Here is a 12,117-nt window from a genome sequence, read left to right on the forward strand (position 1 = left end):
TAAAATGCCATCATCTTGATGGCCAGATCCGGGAGACGCTCCAATGGCTCTTTTGAAATTCACTATTCTGACACATCAGACGTCTCCAGATAATAGTGGACACAAAGACACAAACATATGCTTTCAGCCTGGGAATCAAAAGAATCTGCCTGTGTAAAACCACACATGTTCCCATGGCCACTTTCTTCTAATGTGATTAAAGGGGGAAGGATAGTCCGTTGTTTTCAAGAAGGCTGTTAGGCTGTCACATTAAAGAAGCCTCCGCAGCAGTTTTCACACGCCTTCTTCTCTCAACAGCCAACAATTTAGAGAATTACTGAAAGGAGAAATGTATTATCTGGATTTTGTGCTTTCGTGGCAGTTTGATTCAAAGTGTTGTGGGTTTAGTTTTGCCACTGCCCATTATACTCTGGAGGAATCCTACAATCAAATGTGATTATGCCAATGTGAATATACTGAGACTGCCAAGGAATTCTCAGCTCTTCTACCCAGGCTAGTGCTGATGTCGGGCCTTTCCTGATGTGGAAATGAAGAATTTCTGGCTCAAGGGAATTATGATCTTTAAAAAATGTGTTGTGTTTGTTTTTTACAGTCTATACACAATATATGGAGACTTTATGTAGTGCTTTTGTCATTTATACCTTGAATTTACATTTAACTGCAGTGATTTACGTCTGTGTAAATATACAATTGAAGTTGTTTTTGTACATGATGCGCATTCAGTCTTACCATCAAGTTAAAAATAGAATCCAAGTACATTTTTATAAATGAGCTCCCTGAGGCACTGGAGCCTGATTGGTTTCCTAATGTTTTACAGGGTCTAATTAATGCTGCTTACTCCAACCATTGAGTTTAACAGCCTATTCCGACTATTCAGAGACTCTGTTGATAGAGGGAGGCCTGCTCGGACATCTAGTCTGCTTCATGCTCCAGTGAAATGTGAAAACTGAAATGAAAAGTTTCATCATAATATTTCATAGAATTCTTGTCTCATGGTGTCAGTAAACTTATCCAATTTCTTGCAGTTCTTCTAGCTCTACAAGCCCACTACACAGAATCAATGATTTTATTGATTTGATTATTATTTATTTCATTTTGTGGGTGACCTAAATACATATATTTTAGAGATGTCGCATATAATGTCACGAATAATAATGAAGTGGACCTATTATAAATATATTTTTTGATCTTTCATGCATGTACATAGATACTCTATTGATTGACATCCAACAAGTTTTCATACCTTTTAGTTTGTCAGGGTCTTCCAAAATGGCTCATATGAGTCTTACAAAAGTGCGTCATATGAGAAATTTCAGGTCAAACACCAATGAGGCATTTTACTGATTCCTGGGAACTGTTACACAACTTTAAATGGTGTAACAATGGCTTTTAGAAGATACAAATCAGTGAAGTTAACAATGGCCAAACCTATTTCATTAAGGTTAGGGAAAGATCGTGGTAGGAAGCAGGGTGTCAACTGAAGCCTCCGGTGTCAAAGTCAGAGCGACCCTCCCAACCCACATTGTCAGTAAGAGGTTTTGTGGTGCTATAGGCCTTACACATAGGTTGTTTAAAGCATTTGAACCAGACCAGTATCCATTGGAATGGTATTTATATTGGATGATTCCGCATTTAACATTTTATGTACAGTGCCAACATACGGTGCTAACACAGGAATTAGTGTGTCTTTTATAGTAAGGTGAAAAGTAAATGTGTGAATGTGTTGGGCCTGTAGCATGTCTGATGTTCATATGGGAAACCTATGTTTGCTGTCACAGACCTGCAATAAAAATAATTCAATCCATAACCACTATCTTTCCTTAAGCTTAACCAAATATTTTATTTGCCTAACCTTGACCACACTAGTTAATATGCCATAACTATGATCCTAACCTTAAAGGTGTCCGTATGCTTCAAAGTGCTTGTTGGATGATTGGCACTGCCCTTTCACCCACGCCTTACTGATGCTGGCTTTGGAGGGACTGTATCTGACCATTTTTGAAACTTTCTGAAATTGAAAATCCTACAAGCATGCCCACTTCACGCAACATTTGGCCAGGTGTGTGAAAGTAGGCAGGATTTGAGCTTCTCTCTCAAGCTCTGTTTTTTTCTTTTCTTCACTCTTCATGTGTGAAACACCATGAATGCCTTCGAGGAGAGACTGTCCAAAAGCATTCGCTGTTATCTGCCTTAGTACGATTTAGTTTTTCATGCCCCACCTTTGAGTTTGGCCGTCCGGAAAAGGTGCAAGTACTTTTGCCTTTAGCGGTGGTCAGATAAGACTCTAAGACACTAACTGGTTTGTTTAAAGCACACCCTGGCTTTGACTGCATGCATACTTTTGCAGAAAGAAAGCATTTGCAAATATTAGTACTGAACATTAAAAAACACTGACAATGAACATAATATTCATATTTTCAGAACTGCCCAATGTCAGTCTTCTTGTGTGGTGAAAGGTTTGATTTGAACGAACTACAGATGCTGTTGTTTTTCTGGTGAGGACAGCACAGTCTCTTGAAATCTCTCTCCAAATGCTTCAGATCTGTGTTGAATCTCCCTCATCATGTTGCATTACTGGAACTGCTGTACTGAAATGTGTGTCCATAACTTCACTGAGCTGCAACCCACACAGCCCTGCTTATATTTAATTCACTAGGGCTACTCTCTTTCTTCTCTCTTCTTCTTCCCTCTTCTCCCTCCTGACCTCCTGTGTTTGGTAGAAACATACCCTCTGTCTCTATCTCTATCCATTCTCCATGGATAGCTCCATATCTGCACACCTTAATGAAAGAGAACCAGTCATCTTTTTAATAAAAACCTTGCCATACTTTGCCGTGTTTACATCTGCAGACCTTTAGAGAAGATAATAAAACTCTGGTCTCTAAAGCATCTGTGCATCTAACAATTACAGTCTAATGTAGCTTATCACCATTTCCACTATTTAGCTATTTTACCCTGTGTGGCGGCATGTACAGTACTCTATATTACAACTTGTTCTTTTCTGTGTAGGTTTAGGATTTCCTTTCAGCTAAATTATATTCAAAATGTTCTATAACGGAGCAATACCGCAGCCTAATAGCTGAAGTTATACAGTAGTTAGTGGATTCTTCTTCTTGTAACAAGGGGAATTTACTCTATTGATCTCAGTGTGCTCAGATAATGATGATGTTCCTTGTGTTTTCTCATTATCAGCATGCTACTGATGTTTTCTATTACCGTACCTGCCTGCTACCACCAAGTCTGCCCCAGACAGTCAACAATCTCCTTTATGACTTGTTTACGTTCACCGAGCTATTACCTCTAATGTGGTAGTGCGTCGTGATCATCACTATCTGTTAAGGGAGGACCAGCGCGCTGTCCAATTGTCCTTTTTGGCTCCATTGCTCCTGGAAGCTTCTTAGAACAAATTAAAAGCTTGCTTAGTTTTCTTGAACAAATTAGGTGTATTAGGGGGTTTACAGGAGACGCACAGCAGTGACATATGACATGAGTTACTATGCCAAAAGGGTTGCACTTTGTAATTTACTCTAATAAACATAGAAAGCAAACAGTGCGCTCCTATTGCTGATGGCTGTGATATCTTCTCACTACTGTGCATCTGTTTATTGGAACTGGGACTGTTGTAACAATGTATGTGTGTGAAATGTTGTGGCAGCTGTCAGGCTCAGAACTGATGCTGTTTGCTTGATTTCAGTTTCTATCTAAATCAATCCGTGTTGGCAGCATCCTCTGTCTTTTTTGACGTGTTTTTAAAACAATCGTTAGTTGAAGTGGCTGCCAGTACATGTCCACATGCTCAACTGTGTGTACTTCTGAATATGTATGAGAAGAAGGAAAAACATTTTTTGTTTGTCAGTGTTATTTATGGGCTAAGAGTTGGAAACACAGGTCAAGGAAATTGTTTGAGGGTTAGGAAACAAGAGGAAAAGTCAACAAAATAAACATCTCACAGAGGTAGAAGAACAAACATGGATGTGTGTGATCATACAGGCATTTGTGTGTGCACCTGCCTCCAGCCAATCTAACAATCATAGGCCCCCTTTACACCTGGCATTAAAATGTGTATTCGGTGATCTGACTGCTATTGGATAGTGCTTGACTACATGAAATACAGGTGTAAATGCACCCAAAATGCATCGGCCATACTACATTGTGACCCCAGTATGAAAACCCCTACCTTAGGGTGGTGGAGTTAAGAATGTAGCAATGCAAATATAACTGTTACCACATTAAAGACCCTGCACACTTAGCTGATTAGACCTCTGCTCAGGTTAGATTAGGCTGGGACTGTGCAGGGACTTACATAACGTCACCAAACATGTGCATGTATTATATAAAAATGATAAAGAAGTAAGTTGTTTCACACTAACAGGTGCAGCAACCCTAACAAGAGAACCAGGGAGATAGTTTGTACACACCCACGCAGGTCTAATCAGGCAAATTAACACCAGTGTGGGCGGACCAACAGTGTACAGGGCCTTTAAAGGCAGGTACACACATTATGATTGCCTTTTTTTTTCACAGAGGACATTTTGACATGTCACAGTAACAAAAGAATAGGTGTAAATAATAAAATGAATGATGGCTGGATTTCAATTTATCTGCTTCAGTTTCAGGGTCCTGGTGTTGTTCACGCTGGCTCACTGTCACACTGTCATGGCTAACTGGGACAGAGCCATCATTAATGTGTTTTAGTAACACCTGTGCTTTTCCTGCTATTTGACAAGTCCAAATGTCTGCCGTGAAAAAAGAACTATAATGATGACGGTGCAAGTTGTCCCGCTCAGCAACAGATAATAAAAAACAAACAGGAGAAATGGTAAGATGTCAATCAGGCCCAGTTTGTACAGACCCACACAGTCCTCAGAAGAGGTCTAATGTGATTAATTAAGATGGGATGTGAGATTCTAATCCAATACACATCTTTTTGACAAATTTAGCAAATCTCTCTCCACGGTCTGCTAGCTGTTCCTTCTGTGTGTGCGCTGAAAATCTGTTTTTTTTCTGTAAATGTGAAACAAACAAAGTAGTTCGGACTTAGCCGCACAACACTCTTCCAGCCGTTCCAGCCATTATTACTATGTTAGGTTAAATTACTTTCCCACAGACATTCAGCTTACATTCTAGTTTGCCAAGACATGCTGTTGTTATGATGTTAGCTATAGTAACAGGAGAGTTGTGAGTATTGCTGTCTGGAGCTGGTGTGCTGGCTCTGGGAAACCATCTAGTCCTCTCTGCATGTTGCAGAATCAACTGTAGCAACAGTTTCCTAACCCACAACCTAGCTAATGTTAGTAACATTATCTGATGTGTCGTTGTTTGCTCTATATCATGGTATTTGTTATGGTATTTCTCCACAATCACACCTTTAAGTGAAAATACCTGTGTGGATGGAACAACAGTGTGCAGGGTTGTGCAGTGTCCTTTTAGGTAGATTGAAGTTGGGTAGCAGAGAAACAATAAAAATGCAATAACCGAATATTTGGCTACTTGGCAGTGGAAACAAGTTAAAACAATGACAAATTTTATGTTGCATTACATTTTTTTAAAGTGCGTTCACTGGGGGGAAACGAAAAAATTAGTTGGGCGTCATCTGCATAGCCGTGGTAAGAAAAGCCCTGCGAGTCAATAACAGAGCCATGTGATGAATGTAAGTCCAATATTCACTCTTCTATTAGCTCTGTTTGATCCACTATGTTCACCAGCTAGCTGCTAATACTGTCTTGGTGCTGGGCAGCTTGTACTATGGGTTAGTGGAGCATTTTTGCTGTTAGGAGAAAACGAATAAAACCAAAGAAAATATTTAAACCACAAAACACTCTATCAATAAATCCTACACATAGATAGGTAAACAATTCATCCGACCCCTTTCGGGATTTTTGACAGGTGTAATTTGACAACAACCACTCATAAATGGCAAGCTAGTGCTAACTTGTCGCCGTTTAGGATACTAATCCAGCGCAAATACCACAATCAACTATAAACTACACATATACACTATACAAAAAACTGTACACTATATAGAATTACATTACAGACAAACTTTAGGTAAGTGGGAAATCACATTTAAATATACTATGAGCCACACCAGCACAAAAATCATAATCCAGAAACATAATCAGGGTGTTGTCTTAAAAGACTGTAAAATAAATCCTATGAAAAGGCCAAAACCAAAAATATGTTATACTTTCAGACTTTCGTATGATGGAGATAAATAGCTCACAAATACAGTATATAGTTTTATATTCTAAAGGCTCAATAATTTCCTAAAAAAGCTGGACCTTGTAGTTTTTACCAAAGCAAGTTTGGTTTGAGCCACCAAAAATGACTCAAACTGGAGGAAATTGCGCATTTGTGGGGGACCATTTTTGGTGACAGATGAATAAACATTCAGTGCTCTAGTGAGTATCTGGGGCAGCAGGATGGTGTAGGACTGAGTCAAAATAAACAACAGTGTGTGTGTTCATTACCAGTCACACTTTCACTGTCACAATGGAGTGGCTCATTGATGGTTTTTGTACATCAGTAGAGCTCAGCGAGCCTCAGTTTCAGGGCACATGAATGTTTATGTGCAGCATAGTATCATGAATTGAACTATGAACATGAAGATGATTGGGTATACTGTTTATGGCAGTGCTCACAACAAAAGACTGTAGTGTAGAAAAGTCCTTCTTGATGTAATTTGGATGCCACAGTATAAATATAGACAGTATAATCAGTATAATATAATGATGAGACATGAGATGAGTTGGAAAGCTGCGAGTGCTTCTGTTGACTGTCGTACAGTTGTGCTTTTCAATAAACAAGCAACACTGCTAGTCCGCTGCTTATCTGACAGGCTGGGTTTATTTTCATGAATGAAGTACATAAGCTAGTGATTTTCAGAAACACATTCAGCACTGAGAATGAAAATATGAACTCCACAACCCGCTTGTAATAATTACCTCACTACTTGCAGAAGTGTTGAGACACCAGACAATAATGAGAAAGCAGATTGGAATACAGTGCCTTTGCTTTGTTTGCAACCTTCCCAGCACATTGACTTTGTCTGGTAATTGTTACAGCAGAAACGTGACAAATGAAGTAAGTAAGTTTTGTTCAAGTGTGTATTCATTTATTCTTCTGGCTAAACGTACCAAAATATGATCTCGTTCAACCCCATCTCAGAAGATTCAAAATGTAACTTAAAATATGAATGATTTTTACCTTTACATTGTCTTTCAATATTGTGCTTCTGCAGAGTTTTTTTTTTCTTTTCAAAATTTGCATATTCTTTTACTTCTTTTCCCCCCTTCAGCATCTGCAGCACAGTTTCTACCATGATGTTCCCTTCTGTTTTGCTCTTACGAGCACTTCACTTCACTAGATGGGGATTATCGATCCCAGGAGATGAAAGAATTACCAATTAGAAAAGGAGCTGCGTTTTGCTGTACATGCTCTTGTATCTTTGTTTCACTATAAGACAAACACGATTACTGCCCTCGCCTGTGTCATTCTAGCCACACTCCACTACTCGCGCCTCCCAGCCAGCCTCTAGCCATTTGCCCTGACACAAACAATCAGCCTTAACAACAGATATTAGCAATAGTGTGAGGGTTTGAGGCAGGAGAAACTCTGTATTCCAGCTGCTCTTTTGCTTTTTGTGCTTCATAATTATGCTGTGAGGCCACATTCTTTTGTACACTTTTGGTTGTTGGTCTGTTTTCAGTACCCCGATTGGTCCCATTTGTCAACAATAACGGTGATAATGATGACAGACAACATATGCGCACAACTTTGTGGCAACAGTATGGGGAAGGTCTCACAACAGCATTTGTCAAATGCCTAATATGATCTATGTTTAGGTGTACCTGACAAGGACCACTAGTAGCCATCTCTACCAACGTGTTTTGAATTCTTGAAGACAAAAGGCGTCTTCAGTTCTGTTGGACTGATAGAGAGTCGCTGTCATTTAACCTCTGTAGCATCGTTCAGTCCTTGACCGTGGTTGCATATATACCGTGACCTGGATGGCTGAGAATCTCCACAGACAACAGTGTGAGGCTGTTATTAGCACAGCAAAAAGTCTGAGGAAGGAGGTCAGGGTGGATGGATGTGACAACAAAGTGACTTTGACCTAAGAGATAGATGGCTTCTTGCGAAACAAAATTGTTTCACAACCTTAAAGCTGCAGTCATCTGCTTGTTTGTTTTTTCCTCCAAAAGTTTAAAACACCTGACATATTATGACCTCATACAGTTGTCAATTATGTCAATCATGTGTGCAACTATCATTAAATTTAGCTAATGCTTTCTGTCCTGCTGTTATGTCTAATATTTACTCTTCTTTTAGCTCTGTTTTGGTCTACACCAACTCCAGCATAGTAATGCAGATGGTTCTGGAATGAGATGTTTAGCAATGGGTGTAACGTTCAGGTATACACATACTCTCGGCCATGCAGTGTATCTGAGGCTGCGAATACTATGTCTTTGCATGGCTGCATATTTTTAGCTTAGTATCTCAGTGTCCTTCATTTCCAGGCTGCTGGACATTCATTATTTCTGACGCTTTAAGAGAGTTCCAGTCATCTCACCACTTCTCCAACCCATGAATAATAGCCAAAGGAGGTCTTGAGGGAGATGAGATTTTTTTCTGGCCTTTTCAGGGGTCTCACCTCGCCCTCACCGCCTGGCCAGGAAACCTAAAAGTCTTTTCTCCACTCGCTCCTCTCTTTTCCTCTTTGGGCTCTGAATCCATCCCACCTCTCCCCTTCCTCTCCCCATACTTATCTCCTCTTTGCATCGCTCCCTCTTCCTCTCTCTTTCTCCTTTCAAATCATTGATTTTTCTGAGCTTCTATAAAATATTTACAACGTGTGGGCAGACTTCTTTCTCTGGGAATTTGCAGAGGGGCGGGGTGATCATTTTGAAAGCCAGTGGTATAAGGAATGAGAGATCGGGAGACGAGGGAAAGCACAGGGAATGGAAAGAGAAGAAGAGAGAAAGAGGCAGATAAGAGCGATGGAAGTCCACCAAAAGTCGTCGCATGAATATCAATGCCTCGCTTTGAAACCACTCCCGATTCTAAATAAACAGATCTACAGATCGTTAAGGATTGGTTAATAAAGCAAAAGATTGTTATTCATGGATTTTGTATTGATTGTGAACATATTCTGATTATTTCTCTTTTTTATCTATACCTGTCCTTTCTTTACTTGAGGCTCCACTCGCTCAGTTTGTCTGTTGAAGTGTTGTTGCAGTTTACCTCCTGCTCAGATTGCTGCCTAATTAAATGAAGCCCTCAGGACTGTTCCTGCATCAGCTCTGTTGATGATACAGGCTTCAACAAAAACTTGAATTCTTAAGCTGTCAAAAAAAACGCAAGACAACAGCATTTCCTTTTTACTGAAACCAAAGCTCACATAGCTGAAAAAGACATCAAGAGAACCTGATTTTCCTCGCTTGTTTTTGTTTTTAAAAAGCTCTTACTAAAGAAATGATCCACTACTCTGTCAAGTCAGCCAGAAGAAAGGGACTAGGGCAAACTTTCCTACAAAATACACCAATAGCCCTTTCAATGTAGACATCCTTTCAAGTTTTTGTGAGTGAGTTTTCTTGCATGATTTTGGAGATCTTGTCAAATTTCGTTTGTTATAGAAATAAAATAATAAAAAGATGTTTTGGGAGAAACACTTATTATTTTACATACCTAAATATATTATTTGAGCAATTAGTTTGTGTTTGTGCAACCTTTTCTCCTCCAAATCATGTCTATATACTGCACCACTTGTATGCAACAGCAGATACCTTTACAAAGAAACAGAATGGCACCTTGATCCAGTTTGACTCAATATAATAAGGAAACTGCAAAATCTGCTCACACTGAGTGTATCAGCAAAACCATTCAGTGATAAAATCTGCATTCCTAAAATATCCAGTAAGGGAGATTTTAAGCATACATTTATTTTTATTTTTACGTTCAAGCCACATCCATAAAACCTCTCTGTGGCACATGAATCTAACACTTAGGCTACGTTCAGACTGCAAAGTGACCCACTTTGGGGTGTGTGACCATAAGCCGGGTACCAAGTGGCAAAACTATTTAATGTTTAATGTGTAATTTCTTAGAGTCAGGGTTGGATCTCATGCATATTTTTAACCTTATTAATAGCTTGAAATCTAAAAAATTATGAGCTGAGTAGGCAGTCACCCTTTGGTGAAGTGATGTACGGCTTGATGAGCTGCAATCACATTATGTTTGGTTTTGTTTTAGGTTGGAACTATTGTGGCTTGTGGGCGCATCCACCTTAACGTTATGTTTGAAAGAAGAAACAGCATGTTCATTCTCAGAAATAAAAAGTTGAATTCATGAGCAATAAAATGCATCCTTGTCCAAAAGTAATTCACTCAGGGATTTAATGTCTAAAATGTAAAAGGATTCTGCCATGTTCCTGACATTACGGACGCAGTTTGCTAACTTTATGACTCTCCTCTACTTGTGCTACTGCTACACTTTGTGTTAGCTTTTACAAATACCCTGCAGAAGCCACTCGTGTCCATGGTGAGAGCTATTCAGCAAAAGTTACATTGGCTCACTTTAAACACAGGTCACAGGATTTGCAGGAGACCAAGAAAAGCTCAGGGTGCTCACAGCTAACCTGCTTGCTGTGATGAAAACAAACTGGTACAGTCCCTTTGTGGTGTGAAAGCAAAACAACTTCTGATCGAAACGACTGTAAAAAGAAATGTTTTCCCAAACTGCTTAAACGATGCACATATTTATGCAAGATAATGTGGTAACCATGGCAACAGTTGTGCGGGTCAGCATTTGAATGTGTTCCCGATACATAAAATAGAGGCAAAAGGTGTGTTGTGTTTGTGTCTGACACTTTATATTTTAGAAGTTTCTCATAAAAAAGTGAGTGACTCCACTGACTTTTTTTTTATGTGACCACAAAGTTAGTATCCCCCATAACATTACACCCACATCTCTTATTCTTCTTGTTTCTGCCTGGAGTAACAATGTTCATCAACTATTTCTTCTTGATCTCTTTTTGACACCAACCAAGTTAAATAAACGGCAGAGTTAGCTGCATCATGACGTGCTGTTAATGTGCTGTCACGTCAGTGAGAATCCTGTCGCTTCACACTGTATGTTAACTCTTTTTTTGGATGATCTGAGGTGATCATTTTTCCACAGATGTGCTAGTTTAAGTTTCTTCTTGGGAATGTGATTGTGTTCTTGTGTAATGAAAGTTGCCTCGTTGTTGTTCTCCAGGTGGGAGGGACGATGTACAACACGGGTCGCCATGTCTCTCTGCGATTGGACAAGGAGCATCTGGTTAATATCTCTGGAGGGCCAATGACGTACAGCCATCGCCTGGAGGAGATCCGGCTACATTTCGGCAGCGAGGACGGCCAGGGCTCTGAACACCTTCTGAACGGACAGGCCTTCTCTGGAGAGGTGTGTACACTCTGTGTGAATTACAGTACAACTGGCCAAGAGCAATGCAAGTAAACACACTCTTGTCATCATATAGAAATAAATAAGTCAAGTGCACATGTGCATGGAGAAGAAAGACAGCGGTTTTCACCTAATTTCAGCAGGAGCAGTAACTCTGCCATGATGAGCCTGTCAGAGCAGATAGTTCAATAACATCTTAGTGGAAACTAAGTACTTTGAGTAGTAGTGTTTATATTGTCACAGACATACAAAAAGGACTATTGCTTAAAACTCTTAGGGCCGGATTTACTAACATCCCAAATAAAGAGTACTAAACTGCGTGTGCATTCTAAAATATTGCACGTGCAATTGTAGTACCTGTAATGGGTGATTAACTCAAAATGATTGTCCCTGTACACCCCAACGCCCCATTCCCTCTCCGATACCTACAATAGGTTGTGTCTTCAATTGGATTCCAGTATCTGTTATGTCAATATCTTTCCTGCCAATGTACATTCACCGCCAACATTCATTGCCAAAGCAGGAAGTAGTGTTATATAGAAAGGTGACGCACATCCAACTGCGAGAGACTGCAGGTCATTATCTATGCATCTCTCATCACAGATCATAAACGCAACCATAAACATAATCCTTCCCTTACCTTAACCAAATGTACCTTAACCAACTATAACCAGC

The 12,117-nt window shown here is 39.7% G+C and overlaps 1 protein-coding gene across 1 annotated transcript in view; it reads left to right on the forward strand.

Annotated features, from left to right (window-relative positions):
* Positions 1-12,117, forward strand: part of ca10a (carbonic anhydrase Xa) — a 275,302-nt gene that overhangs the window by 230,808 nt on the left and 32,377 nt on the right. Inside the window, exon 5 of the mRNA XM_046069523.1 lies at positions 11,257-11,442. Coding sequence (XP_045925479.1) covers positions 11,257-11,442 — 186 coding nt within the window. The remainder of the gene's footprint in view (positions 1-11,256; positions 11,443-12,117) is intronic.

Source organism: Micropterus dolomieu, linkage group LG14, assembly GCF_021292245.1.
Source record: "Micropterus dolomieu isolate WLL.071019.BEF.003 ecotype Adirondacks linkage group LG14, ASM2129224v1, whole genome shotgun sequence".
Taxonomy (NCBI): Eukaryota; Metazoa; Chordata; class Actinopteri; order Centrarchiformes; family Centrarchidae; genus Micropterus; species Micropterus dolomieu.